The sequence below is a fragment of the Ochlerotatus camptorhynchus genome, unplaced genomic scaffold, assembly GCF_037179485.1.
Source record: "Ochlerotatus camptorhynchus isolate MF236.1 unplaced genomic scaffold, CSIRO-AGI_Acam_v1.1 ptg000046l, whole genome shotgun sequence".
NCBI lineage: Eukaryota > Metazoa > Arthropoda > Insecta > Diptera > Culicidae > Ochlerotatus > Ochlerotatus camptorhynchus.
This window is the reverse complement of record NW_027040537.1, coordinates 1,561,259-1,582,741: the sequence shown is the minus strand read 5'-3', so window position 1 is coordinate 1,582,741 and position 21,483 is coordinate 1,561,259. Positions and strand designations below refer to the sequence as shown.

At 40.8% G+C, this 21,483-nt stretch overlaps 1 protein-coding gene across 1 annotated transcript in view; it reads left to right on the top strand.

Annotated features, from left to right (window-relative positions):
• The window catches only part of LOC135716596 (uncharacterized), an 82,352-nt gene extending 67,951 nt beyond the window's left edge, over positions 1–14,401 (top strand). Inside the window, exons 5-9 of the mRNA XM_065238994.1 lie at positions 2,542–2,727; positions 2,794–3,327; positions 3,386–3,649; positions 3,721–3,927; positions 12,685–14,401. Coding sequence (XP_065095066.1) covers positions 2,542–2,727; positions 2,794–3,327; positions 3,386–3,649; positions 3,721–3,927; positions 12,685–12,940 — 1,447 coding nt within the window. The 3' untranslated portion in view covers positions 12,941–14,401. The remainder of the gene's footprint in view (positions 1–2,541; positions 2,728–2,793; positions 3,328–3,385; positions 3,650–3,720; positions 3,928–12,684) is intronic.
• Positions 14,402–21,483: the final 7,082 nt, after the last annotated feature.

Below are 21,483 nucleotides of genomic sequence, written 5' to 3'. Positions count from 1 at the left end.
ATGTAATCTTTGCTATCAAACTCGTTCGAAGCATTTACCTTTGAGCGGATGATGACGCGATTGTACCTGTCTCATAGCGTTCGTATTAAAAAATGGAAGAGTTGCCAGTCTTCTTGATGTGTTGTCTTTGCTTAAAGTAAACACAAAATTGCGGGTTGCCAAACCTTGCAGACATAATCACTTAGTTGCCCGTTCAAAACATAGTCTCTGCATATGAATAAAGAGCTACAGAAGCTTGGTAGACGCGATTCATGAATTTAAGTGACGGTCGTCCAGCAGATGTAAATGATGTGAAAAATGATAATGACGTTTTGCTACCTGTCAAATCGTATGAAATATTTTTTAGTACATCATCAGTTTTGTAATTGCTAATCTGAAAACTAGGTGTTGCAAAGCCAGTTTTACCTTTGCTTAAATTCATTAATACGGAGTCTACATATTATGAACCTATCAACTAGTTTTCTGTGAATATTATGACTATCTTAAAAATATATATATATTTGCAATCAATGCAGCTAACTGGGCTTGAATATTATTCTCACGCAATATTCGCTCCAGTGCAACGGGAAACATTTACACAGGCCCTGTAACGTAGATCAAGGCGTTTCCGGTGTAATTTTCAATGTAGTGAATTTTGTGAAAGACCTCAAAAATAAGATTTCATTCATACAGGCAAGGAAGCAAGAATCGGAGATTGCATAATTTTGTGCAACGCTCTGTAAAATATACTCTCCAACGTGGTATATTTGATTTCACCCAGAGTTTTTAAAAAATTGAGCCTTCAAATACTTCGAATACTTTTTTAATCTTATCGGTATTCAACGATACGATTAAAAACGTATTCGTTTTACCGTTAACCCTGAAGCAGACGACAGGTGCTCAAATTAACAAAATGGCGGGTTGCCAAACTTGCAGACAAAATCACTTCAAAACATTGTCTCTGCATAGGAATAAAGAGCTTAGTAGACGCGATTAGTAACCTAACCATCTGCGTTCAGAATTGAGTCACTACGTGGCGCTAGTGAGCAAAATAATATTGCTGTCATCCTGATTATAAATATTTCACCAATTTGTTTTTTTTTTATAATTACTTTATTTGTACAGGCTCAATCGAATAAACTTTACAGAGCCGAGTTATCCTTTGCGTTATACATTATTTCTGTCTTAAATTTAAAGTTAAAGGAACTGGACCGAGTACTCGCGGTTGTCTCGAGGTTAGTGGAGATTTACAATTTTTTGGATGGGAAAAGGGAAGAAGGAGGTTTGAAATGTGGTTTACGATACAACTATTTAATTAATCCTAAAGCATGAAATTATTTCTATTCATCTTGAAAACAAACATTGAAAAAAAAACCCACACGTACAAAACACAAACTAAACACAAGGTTAATCAAACTTACAATCTAAGGTTAATATCCTTAAAGTAAACATATATGAGTTTCATAAACTCCAGATCGCGTCTAGCCAAAATATCCCGAACTGGAACATTAGGTTGTCTACCTCGAGCCCGAAGGGAATCATAAAAATGTGATCTGACTCCACGATACTCCGCACAAGACCAAAGGATGTGATCAGCTTCCTGGTAACCTTGTCCACATTCACAGAGATTGCTGTCTTCCAACCCCACACGGAACAAGTGAGCGTTCAGACAATAGTGATTGGACATGAGACGAGACATCACGCGTATGAAGTCTCGACCCAAGTCCAACCCTTTGAACCATGCAGACTTCGACACCTTAGGGATAATTGAATGTAGCCATCGTCCCAAGCTCCCTTCACTCCATTGATGTTGCCAGCTAACGAGCGACTGCTGACGATAAATAGAGAAAAATTCACTATAGGCGATCTGTCGATCATAAATGTCGCCTTCCATAGCGCCCACCTTCGCAAGTGAATCCGCCTTCTCATTGCCCAAAATTGAGCAATGCGAAGGGACCCACGCGAAGGTGATGATGAAAGAGCGCACGGATAAAGTACTAAGCAGTTCTCGTATTTTCAAGAGAAAATACGAGAAGTGCTTTACCGGCCTAATGGAACGGATAGCCTCGACAGAACTGAGACTATCCGTAAAAATAAAGTAGTGGTCTGGAAGAAGTGAAGCAATAGTTTCCAAGGTGTAGTGAATTGCTGCCAGTTCAGCCACATACACAGAACAAGGAGCTTCAAGTTTTCGAGAGGCGCTATGAAATTCATTAAATACACCAAAACCAGCGGACTCCTCTATTAGAGATCCATCTGTGAAAAACGTTCTTGCAGAATCAACATGGCCAAACTTTGCAGCGTATAATGACGGAGCAATCATAGGACGATGATGCTCTGGAATTCCGCGGATTTCCTGCGTCATAGATAAATCAAAATTCACTGAATTGCCGAAATCGGAGAAGATTACACGATTGGGAATATTTCTTGAAGGGCTGACATCCTGTGTTAAATATAGGTAGTACAAAGTCATAAAACATGTTTGAGGATCACCAATTTGTATCAGATACCTAAATACTGCTCTTCTGTATAACTTATCCTTTTCCCATCTTTTCACTCCAGCGAGTACGACAGCAACGTCATCACCATCTGCAACGTGCGCGATCCGACGACGTCGATCGTGCTCTCCAAGCAGTACACCGACACGGTAGGCTCCCGATGGCGGCTGAATGTCTATCCGAAGGGCAACAACACCAACTGCCGCTATCTCAGCACGTACGTGGAGCTGTGCGATGGTATCGCTGGAAGGTAATAATCACCTTATTCTTACCTAACCCCAAAGTCTATGGACCATATCTATTTTCATGCGATCAGATATCAGTACATCGTGGAGCTGTTGCACAAGGATGCCCACCGGCAGGTCAAGTTCCAGTCGGAGGATCACTATCGGGTGGGGGAAATCCGAGGCTACCAGAAGTTTATCCGGGTGAAGCGAATCCTAGAGGAGGGCTACCTGAACGATGACGGATCGATCTACATCCGGCTGTCGATCAGACCGGCCACGTTGGCCCTGCGGTGTCAGTATCAGGAAGAGTACCAATCGCTCAAAGAGGAGAAGATCTTGTTCCAGTTCAACAGTCAACTGAGTCAACATTTGACCAAGATTAGGACCTTGCGAGAGGAGAACGTGGCGCTGCAGAGTATATCCTATCCGGAGTATAATTCGAATATCTTTGTGATGAAGAATTTCAACAGTTTACGACAGAAGAACGAAGACATCTGCTCGGACAATAGCTATGACGATTTGGGGTGTTGTTGGAGGTTGATCGTGTACGCCAATGGCGACAAGGACGGTCGGGATGAATGGTTGAGTGTGTATCTACGGTTACTGGAAGGAATTCCAGGAAGGTAAAGATTGAGCACTTTTTTTTAAACTGTCAGTTAACTCAATCCAACGTGATTTCAGCTATGAATACTGCGTTGAACTGCTGCACAACGACCCAGCCAAGACTGTCAAGATGGAGGGAACGCAGAAGTTTGAAATTCAGGAACGATTCGGATGGTCGAACTTTGCCCGTCTGGATATGGTCTGTGCCAACGGGTTCGTCAACGAGGAACACGACTCCCTGTACTTTCGATTCTCGCTGAGGCCTCCCAACTACAAAGCAAAATGCGAATACCAGCAGTTGCTTCGGGTGGATGCAAAGCGGGAGAATGAAACGCTCAAACGGTACGCTCGATCTCTTCCTGCAATTGATTGTTAATCTTTGTTGTAGCTAAAACGCGATTCGATTCCAATAGGGAGCTGATTCCGGCCTACAGCACGATCACCTACACGTTGAAAAACTTTTCCGAACTGCAGCAGAAGGATGATTTCGTCTACTCCGACCCGCTGATCGATGACTTGGGTTTCACGTGGCGGCTGCTGATCTACACCAACGGACACAACGAGGGACGGGGATGCAATCTGAGCGTGTTTCTGATACTCTTTGAGGGCGTCTCCGGAAGGTGAGTTTGGAGAATTAAAGAATGGGATTATTTTATGAAGACAGTGGTGAGGGTTTTTAAAAGAATGCAGTTTTCAAAGCAATTCATGACCAGCGAATCCAAACACATAAAGCAACCAACGATAAAGACAAAACGCTTGCTACGATAAAGTCTCTCTGTAATATAGCATGATCGTAGTTTTAGAAGGATAATGATAGCTTTTTAGTTGCCTGCTTTGTTGCAATCAGTGTTGCCAGTATTCCAGATTTATCTGGATTTTCCAGATTTTTACTCGTCTTGCCAGATAGAAAGACAGACCGCGAATATTTCTAGATTTTTTAAATATGTTCCAGATTTTCCCAGATTTTTTAGACATATTGCTTTAAAAATATCACTGCAATTGATTTAAACTCTAATAATAAAATAAAACGCCAAACTTGCTACTTTAATTATTAAAGGCCATCAACGTTGGACATAATTTGAATTTTAAGATAATTCTGAAAATAGTTCACTGTTAAGTGTGAGGCGAATTCTTTGTAAAATCAAAGGAGAATTTCAAGCTACTGCTGAGTAGAATTACATCCATCTTTGTGGGCTTCGGGGTCGTGCGGCGTCACCCATCATTTAGGCGTATTGTGAGTGCCTCGAATTGAGGGTTCGATTCCCGCTCCAGCCAATGGCAACCTGAAAATTTCCTTACTGGTCTAATTGTCCGTTTTCTAGTGTTAAATATTCAGTCTGTGCAACCTCTGGTTGAAGACGATGTCAATTGTCTTGTCGGAAGAGAAATCATAGAAAATTCTTATGATGAAACTTAAGGAGTATGCTGATACGAATCGTGAGAATAATTTCAATGGAATTCTGCCCAATGATTCTATGGAGATTAATTTTAATAAAATTGTAAGCGCAATTTCTGAGAGACTTTCAAAACCATTTTGGCAAATTACTTGAGTACTTAGGTAATACTAAAAAGGATTTCAAAACAATTCTGACCTTACCTACAAAGCAGTTCAAAGGGAATTATCTGATAAGTCTGAGAAGAGTGGGATGGTCATTCTGAAGAGTGTGCCAAGGAAATTGTTAAGAATATTTTAAAAATTTCATAGAGAAACAAAATTAAGCCAATTCTTGCCAGTTTGAGGGAGTTGTGGGATTGGAGAGTGATGAATAAGAGATTACAAGAGGTAATGCTAAGAACTCTTAGAATTTTACTGGAAAAGTTTAGATATTTTCAAGATTATTTTAGGGGAATATAGAAAAGAAATAAAAGGCGAAGATATTCTGTGAAGAGTTTCAAGTAAATTCAGACTACCAAAAAATGATCTGGGACACAGGAAAAATATAAATTCCGGAATTTAGCATCATTGCAAGATCCTGAGACTTCAAAAATGAAACTATCAGACTTTCATTTTAGTAATAAAATAAAACTATTCTTTTGCATAATGGTCATGCGAATAGTGGAGTTACCCGTAGTTTAAGTAAACTGTGTGTGAGTTCCACGATATCAGGCTTTGATTCCCACTTCAGCCCGGTGAACTTTGCTTCAAAATAAAATTGCCTACTGGTCTGTTGGGTGTTGTGTGTTGTATGATGTCAAGAATTAAATTCTAAATCTGATTAACCTCAGAGTAATATTAGAATTATTTAGAACTAATAAAATCTTTAAATTCTGGTACTGCATCAAATAGTAAGGACTACATTGACTATTAGTTCAAAAATCCATCCCATCAAATTTCCTTGATTCTTTGCTTCTCATTCTTTTTTTAAAAAAGTTACAGTTTAAAGAAAAAAAAAACAATTCTAACCATATTTTCTGCTGTTTTTTACCCACATTTAACTCAATTTATGAAATGATGCGTAATAGATATTTGAACTTTTTGGGCACACCGTGTCAATACTTTACAACTTTTGGATGATTTAAGTAATGCTAACAAGTTATTTGTTTTATATAATTTAGTTAAACATGTAATTTATTACCATTCTAGCACTTTAAATTGATTCTACATGATTATACTGACCTAATTTTACGAGAGATTGGCACATCACTTTGATTTCAATAGTATTATGTTAAAAAGAGAAATTTGGAAGAATTCCAGATTTTTCCAGATTTTATATTTAACCTGGTCCAGATTTTTCTGAAAAATGACCTGGCAACGCTGGTTGCAATACACACAATTGAGGACATAGCTTGATCGGAATCGAAAAAAAAAATACATACAGCTATCCCCCGAAGAACGCGTTACCCACTGAGTTGCACCCACCGCTTTTTCTCGGTGGGGTTTCAACCAGTCGGTCTGATGTTTTGCATGTGAGTAGGGTCAATGGAGAACTAGTCACTAGCAGAAAATCAGAGCGCTTGGTTGAAAACCCACCGAGACAAAGCGGTGGGTGCAACTCAGTGGGTAACGCGTTCTTCGATAAATACTTTGAACGCGATAAAAACACACACGCGTCGGTTAGGGTTATTTTTTTCGGAGAATGGCTGTTTTAATGATGACAGACACTTGCACTGCTCGAGGGATTGGCAGCTACTATCTCCTTCTTCTCGCACAAATCCTTCACGAAGTTCACCCTCGTGTCGATATGCTTGAAGCATCCGTCTTCACAAACGCGAGGCAACCCTGGTTGACACGTTGAACCCTTCTGCTCCTCACCAAAGTCGCGCAGAAGTTGCCTCAACCATACGGTCTCTTGCCAGGCTTCGCTGAGCGCCATGTACTCCGCCTCCATAAACGAGAGAGAGACAGAAGTCTGGCGAAGGCTGGCCCATGAAAGTTCCCCTGCTGCAAACGAGAACACGGAACCGGATGTCGATTTTCGCCTACCGACATCTCCGGCCCAATCGGAATCTGCATACCCGATGACTACTTGATCTGAATCTCCTCCTAGTCCTAGACAGTAATCGCCCGTTACATTCAAGTATCGGAGCACTGAACTTGCGTCCGAGGATTGCAGTACTGGCTGCAATGTCTGATCGAGCGTTGACAGCAAAGTATAATAATCCCCCTACAAGACTCCGGTATTTTCAGTCCAGTTTTCAAGAACCCATACTCCATGGGTGACTTTAACATCTTGGCCTGCTCCATCCCATGCTTCACAATTAGCTTTTCGATGTAGTTTAGCAATCGAATTCTATAGACTCCATCTTTTCGCTGCTCATCTATTCCGAGGAATTGTCGAACCTCACCAAGGCATGTACCGTATGCGTGATAATGTTTGCACCATTGAGCAATGTCAATGTCTACCTTTAAAGGAGGGATGTTTCTCAAAGTCTTAAACTATGTGAATCATCGATTGAGTTTCCACTTGCTGCAATTACGGCCTCCACACGCTTCCAGAATGCACGGCAGGTTCCAGTAATGTAGTCTGGATCCATTTCTCTCCAGGTACGGGTCAATGTTTGTCTGAGGCTTGCTGTACTCGGGTGGCGTTTAGAACAGGCCTTGGTCTTCATGACGCGCCATATTGAGTAATCCAGCGGATTAAGATCGGGGCTGGATGGCGGGCACATATTCATCGCCCAGAACGGAAGATGTTCCTGCAACCACTTCTGAGTGCGGTTCGAGGTGTGGCACGGAGCCCCATCTTGTTGAAATACAACATTTGGCTTTGGACCGTACTGTTCTTTGATCCACAGAAGAACATACTTACTTAAAATCCCGATGTATACCTCCGTGTTGACTTTGTCGCCTTCTGGAATGAACACCGGGTCCATTTTTTTGCCATCGGAAGCCACCAAACTAAACACCTTGGTCAGATACACGTTCTTGTGCTCGTCGGCCACGTCTTTTACTGGAAGAGAACTAATATACCGGTCGGTTGTGGAATTTGATACGGGATCAACGGTAAACATGCTCTCGTCGGTGAACAGGATTACCGGATTTTTTCGCTTAATACCCTGGACAGACTATGGCTTATATCATGTAATATAAGCTGTCTTGCAATGAGCACTCATACATCTAGTTTTCACTGGAAATCCTATTTATGAGTGCTCATTGCAAGACAGCCTATATTACATGATATAAGCCATAGTCTGTCCAGGGTATAAGGAAGTTCAAGATTTTCTTGCATCGTTCGACTCGTAGCTCCCGTAGTTAATCATATGAGTTTTTTCCGTGCCCTTGACTTCGCCCCGCAATCTTCCTTTACGATCTTCCGTGCCGTAAAGTCACTGATCCCGTGTTCCTTTGCCATTTTCCTTATTGAACGCACTGGATTCACCCGAACCTTCCTTTTAATAGCAGCGATAACCCTCGGAACCCGAGCTGACCTCGGACGACCTGTGGCCACCTTCGCGGATAGTTGTCCTTTCTTTTCTCGGTCTAAAACCCTTTTGACGGTCCACCGGGACACTCCCACGGCGATTGAAATGTCTTTTTGCGACATTTGCGCGTGGGACAAATCACGAATACGCTGCCACTTCGTCATGGTGCAACTGTCAAACTAAGTAAATCATTTTCTTTTATACACAGCCTACTACCAACAATCAATACGAAACTAACGATTTTAAATTGGCTCACTACTTGACTAGCCTTTTGGTCCCAAGCAAATGATTAACGTACCCCATTCTAGTCGAAATTCTAGTACTACGCAATGTTTGTTTTGATTCGCTATGAAAGTTTGACAGATAAAATGAGGGGTTATTGGTTTTTCCTATGTTTCGAGGGGTGAATCGATTAGCTTGGGACCGAAGAGAGTACCAGAGCTGAGCCAAAAAGTTGAGCACGGTTTTTCGGGACCTTCTAGTCTTAGAGTTACCTCTATGCTACTACGGTATGAGCTATAAGTTACGTGCATGCAAAGAAAACCAAGGCATTGTATGCACAGGTGAAACGGGAACCTTATTTGTACGATGATGCAAATATTATCACGCATACGGTAAGTTCGAACTCTTCCTTCTGAGAATCAAATAGTCGTTTGACTTCTCGTTCGTCCGTTGATCCAATCAACAAGGCGTCAACATAAACAAGTAGAAACACTCGAGTTGTGCTTATAAATAGTCCACACATACAGACACGAATCAGCGCCTGCTGGTTTGAATCCTCGCTTCGATAAAGCTTCGTTCAGTCTTCGATGTCAGCAACGCCCTGACTGCCGCAAGCCATAAATACTTCGCTTCGGTCTGCAAACATACACCTTTTTTTTCCGGGTACTGCACATCCAGGGGGCTGGCGCATCAGAATCTTCTCGTCCAATGACCCGTAGAGATGTCGCACAACCATGTTCTACTGTGAAGCCACTGCAAAAAACGTTCGCATGGTGGCCTGACGTGTTACTGGTGCGAACACCTGGCCGTAGTCGATTCCATGCTGTTGCGTATACCCCTGTGCGGCAAGTCTGGCTTTGCATTACACGACTTCATCCTGCTCGTTGCGTTTGACCTTGAATACCCACTTTGACCCCACTATCTTTCGTCCTTAGGGTAGTGGAACAAGGTCCCATGTCCAATTGAGCCGAAGAGATGCAAGCTCATCCTCCATCGCCCTCCGCCATTTGGCTTCCCGAAAGTTCCAAGGTTCCTCTACCGTACATGCCACGATACCTACGGCGTAATCCAGCACAAAATCATCGAAACGCTTTGGTATTGTTTCACGGTTCTGCCGATTTAATCAGCGAGACGTAACAGGAACATCTTCATCTTCTTTATCTGCTTCGTAATATCAACAATCCATACGAAACTAACGATTTTAAATTGGCTCACCACTTTAGTAGCCTATTGGTCCCAAGCAAACGATTAACGTACCCCATTCTAGTTGACATTCTAGTACTACAGTATTTTTGTTTTGATTCGCTATGAAATTTTGATCGATAAAATGAGGGGTTCGTGGATTTCCCTATGTTTCGAGGGGTGCATCGATTAGCTTGAAACCGAATATAGTACCAGAGCTGAGCCAAAAAGTTGAGCACGTTTCTTTGGGACCTTCTGGTCTTAGAGTTACCTTTATAATAATATTCTTCACAGTTAGCTGACTCCACATCACTTTCGTTCTTCTTCTTCTTCTTCTTCTTCTTCTTCTCCTTGAAAGCTTGATTTCGTCCTCGACGTTCTTCTCGAGAACACTGGAATCCGGAACCGATGCAGGATACTCCACTGAACTCGTTCCGTTGCCGAGTTCGATAAACCTGGCGTCTCGGCTAACTATGATCTGGTCCGTCTTACAGTTTACAAAGCGGTAGCCTTTATGCTTCATAGAATAGCCTACGAATGTACGCTTTTGCACCTTGCTTTCCATTTTTCCTCGTTTCGTATCTGGAATGTGTACGAAAGCCTCGCAGCCAAACACTTTCAGGTGACCTATCTCTGGCTTACGGCCCCGCCACAGCTCAAATGGTGTTTGCTGGACGAATCTCGACGGTAATCGGTTCTGCAGATAGGTTGCAGTAAGCGTCGCCTTACCCCAGGATCAAGTAGCATACAGGTGGCCATCTCGGTGAGCGACCTGTTTTGACGCTCGGCAACGCCATTCTGTTGTGGTCAATAGGGGGTGGTGAATTGTGGTTTAATGCCTTCCACTCGATAGAAGATTCGCACCTCCTTGTTGTCAAATTCTCCACCATCAGAGCGGATGTCCTTCGGCTTCCGGCCGTGAGCTGCTTCCTATTTGTTCTTCAGGAGATACGTCACCGTAAACCGATTGAAGTCATTGATGATATTCATGACATATCGGTTCCCACTTGCCGTGGTGGTCTTCATCGGGCTACACAGGTCAGTGTGCACGATATTTAGTATTCCAGTCGATTTCCGCTCGGTAACGACAGGAATAGGAAAGTCGAACCGATTTCCCGTTCAAACAACACTCACATTTAAGCCACAAACCACAATCACTTACCTTCATACCTAGTGCAAGGTTCTCCTTCACGATGCGCTCTGCCGCTGGCCCAAGCGCCAATACCACTGGTGTTGGCAGTTCTCGATGTGTTGTCCGGTGGTTACCTTGAACGAAATCTCCACAAACCTCAATTGGTACAGGCCGCCGTAACGACGTTCCTGCACACTTGCTCTCAGTGTCAAGTTTGTGATTGGCCCTAAATTTATAAAGAGGCGACATGTCAAAATTAGAACAATCGATTGTCTGTCAAAGTCATAGGAAAAGTCATTCCAATCGAGCAGAAGACCTGTCAAATGGATAAGATGTCGTCTCTTTATAAATTCAGGCTCTTTAGTTGGCCCTAATACAAAAAATCAGCTCAATTGTTTGAAGGATTGCTGAAAAATGATGGTGGGTAGACGGCACCACCCATCGCGCAAATCGGGGATTCCTGTATTATTTTCTTACAGCAACTTACACCTAAAGCCTGGTACGCAGCTGAAAAGTAATGACGTTTTTACGTGCTACGGGATAGGACACGGAATGCTAAAGAAATTATTTTCCTTTAGCATTTCTTGACCCAGTACGCAGTTCAAAAGAAATCGGTAAAAGAAAGATCGATTACATTAGTATCGTGATCGACATGAAGGTGGCGCATTCTGAATGCAATTTCACTTTCCTTGCGGAATAATGGTCTGATCAATTATTCCGTTAGGTAATGTTGGCGTTTATTGCAAAACTGATGTTTTGGATGCATTTAAGCAACATAAACACTAATAAGTGTTGATTTTACAATTTGACCACATCTCCCTATAATCTCAAAATTTAGCAGACTATAACCAACAATCAATACGAAACTAACGATTTTAAATTGGCTCATCACTTTAGTAGCCTATTGGTCCCAAGCAAACGATTAACGTACCCTATTCTAGTTGAAATTCTATTACTACACTATGTTTGTTTTGATTCGCTATGAAAGTTTGACAGATAACATCAGGGGTGTGTGGATTCATGCAGAACATGCAGGGGTGAGTGAAATAGCTTGGGACTGCTTGGGACCGTTGTTCTGGTACTGAGTGAGCCAAAAATAATAATGATTTTCTTCGGGACCCAGTGGTCTTAGAGTTACCTCTATGCTATAACTGTCAAATTTTCTTTTGGGAAAAATCCTCAAAAATTACTTTTCCGTTTTCTTTTCAGCTGCGTACCAGGCTTAAAGCAAAAAATCAAGTACGGAAACAAACCTACTGTAACGTACAAGAGCAGTTCCACGACAAGTGACGAATTGATTTTATTTTTACCTTTCAGAATTCCATGAAATTGCACTAATTTGTTCGCCTGGCGGCAATAAACCAATTTTGTGTCAAAATTCTGCCATGTTGACTCTCGCCTTATTTTTAAAAATGGCGTAATTGCACGAAACGGCTCATCTAATCGAAATGACGTCTGAGACAAAGTTGTAGGAAACTGAGTGGTGCGAAGTCGATCACTTTCTATTTTCAAGTTAGCTTAAAAAATATTCATTTTCTTGCCTTTGTTTACATCCGCTCAACACCGCTCACAAATTGGCACCGTTAATGACTTTCTCATTATTTGATTACAATTTTACAATTGAATGAGACAATATTCTGTAAAGTTCGAAATAAGCTTTAAAATAGTTATCGAGTAAAAACCTGACCCATATCAAGTCAAATGATTGAATATGCTTACGCTGCGTTTTCGTGCTATGATTTATTGCAAAATATCGAATAAGCAATTTGGAAAAATTAGGCAAGATCCAAAATGGCCGAATTCCAGCATAAACTTGGTTCATGAACAGTTAAGCGAAGTTTCGTGGAATTTTGAGCGGTAAAATCTAAAATTTGTTTATTTTTCCAGAATGATTAGTTTCCAATAGACTCGTGAAGGTTCCGATTTTCTAGCCGCAGTTCAAATTCTCCCTTCCTCTCGCTTTTTCTTCCCCTTCCAGCCGCTTCGAGTACCGCGTGGAGCTGCTCCACCGTAATCCGCTGGCCAACATCAAGATGGAAGGCGTCAACGTGTTCAAGCTGAAGAAGATCTGGGGCTGGCCGCAGTACATCCACCACGACCGGCTACGGCAGGAGGGCTACCTCAACGAGGACGACACGCTGGAATTCCGGCTATCGATCTGTCCGCCCGACATTAAGCTTAAGTGCGAATACCAGCAGGAGTTCATTAGGAAGCTTAAGGAAACCCAAAAGTAGGTTAATAAGTTGCAAGAGTGAGAAAACGTGAACATGGTGAGTATGTGTGACGGCGACGCGGTGACAGGGATCAGCAGCAGCAGCAGCAGCAGACCAAGCAAGGGGTGGGTGCATATGGGGGAAGAAAAAGGTGGAAATTAAGCGTGCAAGGAGGCTGAGAACGAAAGGTATGACGCTAGGAAACACACACACAAACACACGCAACTGTGAGGATGGTGTACGGAGAGGAGGAAGCTTCACAATGGCCACGAATGAAAAAGAAAAGTTATTAAATATGTGCGGCCAATCTACTCTCTTATACGGAGGCAGAGGGATGCGTGGAGGCAGTTCAAAGGCAGTAAGGAAGTTTATATTTAGCACAGAAATGAAAGAAATTAATAAACGGTTTTGAAATGGACTGAGCGATGTGTCAACGCGCAGTAGGCGAAAAGGTGCGAGGCCCACCCGCCTCCTGCTTTGGAGGTCCCTGTTCTTTGTTGACGTATGTACAAGTGTGTTTTTACCTACCTTAATGTCATCCGTTCTTTTTCCCTTGCCTGCTGCGGTGGGCTGTATGGAAGAAATGAAGAATATTTTCTATTTATTTACACACACCTCATTTTGTGTTTTAATCTATCCGTTAAATTATTAAACTCTTACGCAAGTGGTATATCCACCTCTGCTCTAGGTAGGTCAGGATGAGAGATTTATAGCCGCATGTTTGCTTCTTCTGCTTAAATATTCTTCTTTTCACTGGATGTGAGTAACAAAGTTGTGCAAATTTCACAGATGACAGCGAAAACACCGATTAGATAGCGAAAACAGAATTGTATAGAGGAAAAACCCACCAACGGCAACAAGAAATTGGTGAAATTAGCGGAAGAAGACCGCCGGTTCAGCGAGTGTGTGCACGCGGAATTCGAGAGTGAGAAATCATTTTTATTTTAACAGATTATATGAAAATACATGTGAGCCACCAGAGAGATTGATATTTGCGAAACACTTGTTAATAGATAAGTCGTGGATTCATTCTATGAGAGATTATGATTTCTTTTTTTAATTGAATTTTCAATTTTAACTCAATTGACGAAGCAGATAGAAGCGATTCGTTGGTTTCAGGAAAGGTCACGACACAGGTTAAAGAATTAATTCGTAAACAAGAACAAACATTGACGAAACAGGATGATCAAATTCTTATGCTTCGGTGTAACGTTTTTGTTTGAGGATAGATAATTTTTATAATTTATTTTACTACTACTTATGATAAGGCTTAAACGAAATTGCTGGCACTGTGGTTGAAGAAAGAGTTCGTATACTGTCGTTTCTAGAACAAGGCGGTGAAAGAAGAAAAAAAAGTCAACGCAAATGATAAGCATATTAGCCTCAGAATTTTGAACTTTTATCGAAATCGACCGCCAGTGGAGAAACTTTTGAAGAACGAAAGAAATTCCTATATGAAATAAAGAGTGATTTTGAAATAAAGTGAGTTGAACACAGTTTATTTACTTATCACAAGCGCCATGTAATACCAAATAAGACCAGTGACCAGAAGTGACGCTCGAATAGACTAACATTGACCATTTCTGACGTTTACAATTCGCACAATTGCCTAATCCCATTTTCAAGTGAGAAGTTTGTTAGCCTCACCATAGAGGTACCTCTAAGACCAGAAGCTCCCGAAGAAACGCGAGGGGGGGCGGGGGGTGAGCTACCAGTTACGCTAATTCGATGATCTAAAGCATTGTTTACAAAAGCAGATACGTATCTTTGAAAAAATAATCGATAATTGTCACCAGTTTCAGTCTTTGCCAGAGTGGTAAGTGTATTTGTTTGTAATACTGAAATTATCTCAGCAATTCATACAAAATATGAACTGAAAAATGTTTTCCATTTCAATAACTTTTCTCATACTTGAAAACATTTTTCGAGTAGTATCTCTTACTATTTTTTAGTATTTACCAAATAACAAATGGCCTGGTATCGTCAGACGGGAAAGTAAATTCCTCTGAAATTCACCAATTTTCGCTAAAGTCCTTTGAAGTTCGCTAAAATGCTCTGAGATTCATTAATGTATTTTAAGGTTATTGAAATATTCAGAACTTCCCAGGAGGTTGCTGAACTTTTCTGCAGTTCACTGTATTTCTCAGAAATTGACTGAACTTCTCTAAAGTTCGCAACATTTTCCAGAAGTTTGCTCAACAACTCAACAACAGCCTCTGAAGTTTGTTGAATTTCCCTGAGAATCACAGCTTCACTGACGAATACTAAACTTATCTAAAATCCTCTAAATTTTCCTGAAGCTTTACTGGTTTTTAATGATATGTTTTCTCAAAACTCAGAGAAGATCAGCAACATTCACGAAAGGAGAAGATCGGAAATTAGCGTACATAAGAAGTATTCCAGTGAACATCCTGAGAACTTTAAAGGGAATGTTCAGTAAAACCAGCAAACTTCAGGAACATTCTGAGAACTTTAGAGAAAATCCGAAAGCTTCAAGAATATTCGGATAACTTCAGAAAATATCAGGAATCTTCAGAGAAGACCAGAAAACTTCAAGAAAATTCTGAGAACCTCAGAGAAGACTAGCAAAATTCAGGAATATTCTAATAACTTCAGAGAACATCAGCGAACTTAAGGAATATTGTAAGAACATTAGAGCAAATTTCACGAAAATTCAAAGGATTTCAGAGAAGATCAACAAACTTCAAGAAAGTTCTGAGACCTTCAAATAAAATCATTGAACTTCAGAAATTTTCTCAGAACTTTAGAGAAGACCAATAATCTTCAGAGAAAATCAGCGAACTTAAGGAAAATTCTGAGAAATTGTTAAGATGATCAGAAAACATCCGAAATATTCCTAAAACTTTAGAAAAGATCAACAAATTTATGAAAACTATCCAAGAACTTCAGATAAAATCCGCAAACTTCAGTAAAATTCTGAGAGCTTTAAAAAAATCGGAATGTTTCAGGAATATGCTGATAATGTGCGAACTTCAGAGAAAATCAGCAAATCTCAGGGAAATTTTCTGAGACTTTCGGAATCAGAAAAAACATCAAAAAACTTCAGGAAAATCGTGAGGACTTTGAAGATGATCTTTTATGAATAAAGGGTGTCCCACATCAAATTGCATCACGTAAAAAACGCTGTAGAAAATTACCTAGTTGACCGATCTTTTTCAAACTTTCAGACAATAAAATATAACCCATTAGTAAGCTTTTGCCATATTCATTTCATTCAACTTCAATGGCATAACCGTACGCTCGCACCTTACGTTTAACTCCACTCATTAGATTCTATACAACATCTGGCTGCAGCTTCTTCTGTACGGAAACACACTTTTTCTTCATGTCTTCCTCAGATTTGACCTCCTTGGGATGCTTCCGTAGTACCTGCTTCATAACAAGTATTTTTCGATGGGCCTTAGTTCCGGTGCGTTGGGAAGGGGTTCATGTTCTTGGGTACGGAAGTGACCCCGTTGGCTTCATACCACTTCAGCACAACATTTGAATAGTGGCACGAAGCTAGATCCGGCCAGAAGATCGTAGGACTCTTGTGTTGCTTCAACAAAGGAACCAGACGCTCCTGTAGACACTCCTTGAGGTAGATCTCCCCGTTTACAGTCCCGGTAGTCACGAACGGCGCACCCCGTTTGCCACATGAGCAGATCGCTTGCCAAATCATGTATTTTGGCAAAGTTTGAAAAGTTCTGCTTTTGTATCTTGGCAAAGTTTCAAAAGTTCTGCTTTTGTTTCTCCGGAACATCAAACTTGTGCTGGGCGGTGAAGAACAGTAGCCCCGGAAGCTGCCGGAAGTCCGCGTTGACGTAAGTCTCATCATCCATGATGAGACAATGAGGCTTCGTCAGCATCTGGGTGTACAGTTTTCGGGTCCGTGACTTTCCCACCGTATTTTGCCGTTCGTCACGATTTGAAGCCATCTGTACTTTGTATGCATGCAGTCCCTCCCAATCCTTGGCTCTCTGAACGAAAAACTTGGCCAGATTAAACTTTTTGGCCACATCCCTGACCGAAGCATTGGGATTCCGCCTAAACGCTTTCACGACACGCTTGTGATCAAGATCACTAATAGAACATCCATTCTGACTGCATTTCTCCTTCCGTTCGATGCTTAGAGTTTTGTAGTAACGTTTAATCACACGACTCACCGTTGACTGCACGATTCCGAGTTGTTTTCCGATGACCCGATGAAAGAGTTGAGGATTTTCCAGGCGCTTGCTCAAAATCAATTCGCGACCAGGGGGTAAGTCACTCTGCCACATTGTGCTAACACGGCTAACACCTACAGAAACACACTTCAACACACTTCAAGCACCCTTCCGCCACATGACAAGCAATTTTTAATCAATTCTGGCACCACTGCAAATAATGTTTACATTCGATTGTTATTTAGTTGTTTTGAAAAAAAAAACAAAAAAAAACCGTCGTATCGTCCTGCCTTGAAAGAAAAACATTCTTGATCTGGATTAAAAACGTCCAATCCAAAGAACAGGAAATACCGGTTGGGATCCACGAAACCTGTGGCATCAGGATGCTAAGAAAGGTAAGGATGTCTTGCAAGAAAACCAAGACAAACGCAACGGAAAAGTTTCTGATTGTAAATCCTAGGTTCTCACCAGCGGCAGCCCAATCACGGCCCCTCCAATTAATTGCAAATGCACCCTTTGCTTGACCCTTCCTTTCTTCTCGGGTGGCACGTACCTACCCATTCGTCTTCCTCCTGTAGCTAGAGGACCAATGCCCGTGTCAAGAACTAATTTTCGGACAAGTTACTCTGAACGGTAGCCGCTGCTGATTAATATTCGATCTCTACAGTTGCGAAATGGTTATGCAACTCTACTACTGCTTCTGACGCAGCAAGTCAGAAGTATAGCTGGCGGTCCTTTCATTGTCTTACTCTGATATCCGGAGCTCCGGGCTACGGTCATTTTCAGGCCGGTGACAAGGCCTACACAGAAATTCAAAACAACCCAAAATTAAGTTCTTTTCACTCATCTCCCATGTTCCGTACAATAAGCCAAATTTGGGTAAACCGGCTCAAAGTAGTTTGCATTTAAGCACGGCAAAAAAAATTACCCATCGCTAAGTTATTTTCAATTTTTTCTACCCAAAATTAAGTTCAATTAACTCAAATTTGGGTATATCGCATATTACTCAATTTTGGCTTCTCGTACGGAACTAGACGGTTGAGTCGAATCTTTCGTTCTATTTTTGACAACAATAGCGAGAGAAAATGAAACGGGCTGAGGTCAAATAACTCAAATTTGAGTTTAAAAAACCCAAGCGGTGGGTAGTTTTGTTTTTCTGTGTATATACTAACAGCTATGTTTGACAGTAGGCAGCATGTCCGGGGCGCAAATCGTTTGTTTTGCTGTACTGGGCCCGCTGTCACCGTATACAATGTTGCCTACGAGCCTGCCACCGAACTGGTCATTTTAGATCCAATAATCCTCCCACCGGTTGTTCTTTTTCTTTAAACAAACAACAACAAAGGAATCACAGGGGGGTCTGTCATTTTCAGCGTTATGTTATGGTTGAGGATATGGTTGCCAGTAAATTTATTTTTTTTTCGGTTGAAGTTTTGACAACTCGATCAATACGATGAAGCACCCAAAAACACCTTCTGACACCCAAAAACACACATGAAACTAAGAGATGAACTAGCCTCTGGCTAAAAATCTCTAAAATAAAGAAAAAAAAAAAAAAAAAAAAAACAAATGAAACACAATAAGCACAAACACAAGGTGGCAGAGTGACTTACCCCCTGGGAAACTTCTAAGAACTTCAGAGAAGACCAACAAACTCTAGGAAAAATCTCAGAGCTATAAATGATCTAAATTTATCTGAATATTGCTGAACTTCTTTGAAGTTCTGTGAATTTATCTGAAATTGGCGGAACTTCTATGGACTACACTGAACTTTTCTGAACTTTTTGAAATTCACTGCTCTTTTCTGAGGTTCACTGATCTTTTCTAAACTTCACTGAACTTCTCTGATCTTTTTTTTTTTATGTTCACTGCTTTCTTTTCTGAAGTTCACTGACAGCACTGTAAACTTCGCTGAACTTTCTTGAAGATCTCTAAACATCTCTGAAGTTCGCTGAACTTCTCTGAGGTTTGTTGAATTTCTGTGAAGTTTGCTGAACCTTTTTGAACTTTTTCTGAAGTTAGTTGCGTTCTTGGAACTGTCCTAAAAAATTCGGAACTTCCCGGGAGTTCTCGGGGATGAAGATCCTGCAATCCCAACAAACAATATGTGCTGATTTAAGTCTGAATAAGCAGTTTTGTAGCTGAAAAAAGATATTTTTGCCTGAATAAGCTCTTATTCTGCTTTCAATGTTGGGTGGGTTTTCACTTAAATTCACGATTCTTTGAATTTATCTTCAATGCTCTGGACCGAAGTCAGTTTCCAGTAAGTTTTCTGAAATGCTAGAACCTTCCCTGCCGATTACAGAATTTCCCTGAAATTCTCAGAACCACTCTGAATTTCTCTGACCTTCTTCGGACTTCCCAGGGGGAACGACACTCATTTTAAAGCAATTTATTTAAAAAAAGACTTGACAGCCCTGCTATGGCATGCAAGCGGAATGGAATGAATAAATCGGAATAGACAGAAGGTTAAACAGGGATTGTTCCAAAAAAAATAGACAGGGATCTATAAAAAAGAAAGGGGATGTCTGGAATAGAATGAAAAATTCTGAATTTGGTTTTCGTTGATGTGAATGAGAAAAGGATTAGAGGATAAAATGAATGTGGGATGAGGATGGATGAGGATGTGTCGTTCTCCCTGGGACTTCCATGAAGTTCTCACTGTTTTCCCTTGTGTTTTGAAACTTTCAATTACTTCCCACAATTTCCCTGAAGTTCTTTGGACTTTCCTGTTGTCCACTAAACTACCTTGAAGTTCTTAAAACTGAACCCTGAAACAAGTTTATGCAATTTTTCTCAAGTTCTCTGAGCTTCCGGAATTTTCCTGTAGTTCTCTAAACATCCTTGAAATTCTTGAAATTGCCTTGAAGATGGAACTTCCATAAAGTTCCATAAAGTTCTCGCAATTGGGTTCTTTAAGGGTATTGAGGTAAATGCATATTCGTAATCTGCATTAGAAGTGGAACCCAAACCCAAAGTTTCATCAATTTTGGTACACTGGAACTATTTTAAATAAGAATGATTACATTTGCAAAAATCAACTTATTAGCGCCCCTCGGTGTCACTTTGTATGGGAGCGAGCTGTCAGTTTGTCAGTTTAGTGTCAAACAGTGAAGTTATTATTTTGCTTTAAATATTGATTTAAAAATCGGGATGAAAGTGTGTGGGTTCGAAAAAAAATATTACTGTGCTCAGAAAACGGAGCTCTTTCAGATGATATATAAAAACTGATATATTTTTCAAAATTAAAGAACCCAATTGGGTTGTTAAACTTCGAAAAATATACCGATTTTTACACAACATCAGGTAGAACTTCGTTTTCTGAGCACAACGATATTTTTTATCGATCCCGTAAACATTCATCTCGATTTTTAAATCAAGATTAAAATTTTTGATCGTTGACACTAAATCTATTCGTTTACAGCTCGCTCCCATACAAAGTCCCACCAAGGGGCGCTAAGATGGTGATTTTTGCTAATGTAATCGTACTTATTTAAAATAGTTGCAGTGTACCAAAATTGATGAAATTTGGGATTTCGGTTCCATTTTTTATGCAGATACCGAATATGTATTTACCTTGATACCCCTAAACAACCAAATTTACCTGATGTTCTCAAATTCATCATATCGAAACGTCTCAAAAGGTCCCTGAACTTTTCTGAAGTTCTTTTAACTTTTCTGAAAATATCGGGAGGTCCTTGTAGTCTACGGAATTTCCCACCAATATCATCGTTTACGTTCGTACCGTATTTTCTTTACCAAAAGCTTATGGGCGCCCCTGAAATATACAGAACCTACTTAAGTTTGCTAAACTAGTCAGTTCCTTCCCGAAGCTCCCTCCCTCTCTGAATTTCCTTCAAATTCTCTTAATTTCCCTAAAAATCTCAGAACTTTCCGGAAGTTCCTGCTATTTACCTGAAGTTTTCGGAACTTCCCCGAAATTCTCAGAACCACTCTGAAGTCCTTGGAACTTCATTGGAACTAGTCATTGAAAATCCCATAATTTTCCGGTAACTCCCCCAATTTGATTTTAATTCTGTTCATTTTGTAGATCGAATATGGAATTTACGCGACAGGTGAATCCCACATCTCCAAGCGCGGTGTTAAATAGTGGACGAAAGCTTCATGGCGCCTGCCTTGAGCTCCTTGCGGAACAGACATACCATCACCATGTCCTTGACTTTGTGAATGATCCGGGCGTCGATAGGATTCACCTTCTTTCTGTTTGGCTGCCTATTGTGTTGTTTAACTTCGAAAAATATACCGATTTTTATACAACATCTGATAGATCATCGTTTTCTGAGCACAACGATATTTTTATCGATCCCGTAGACGGTCATCGGATTTCAGTCGAACCAACGGAAAGCACAATACAAGGAGGCGGGGGGTTTGTAAAAA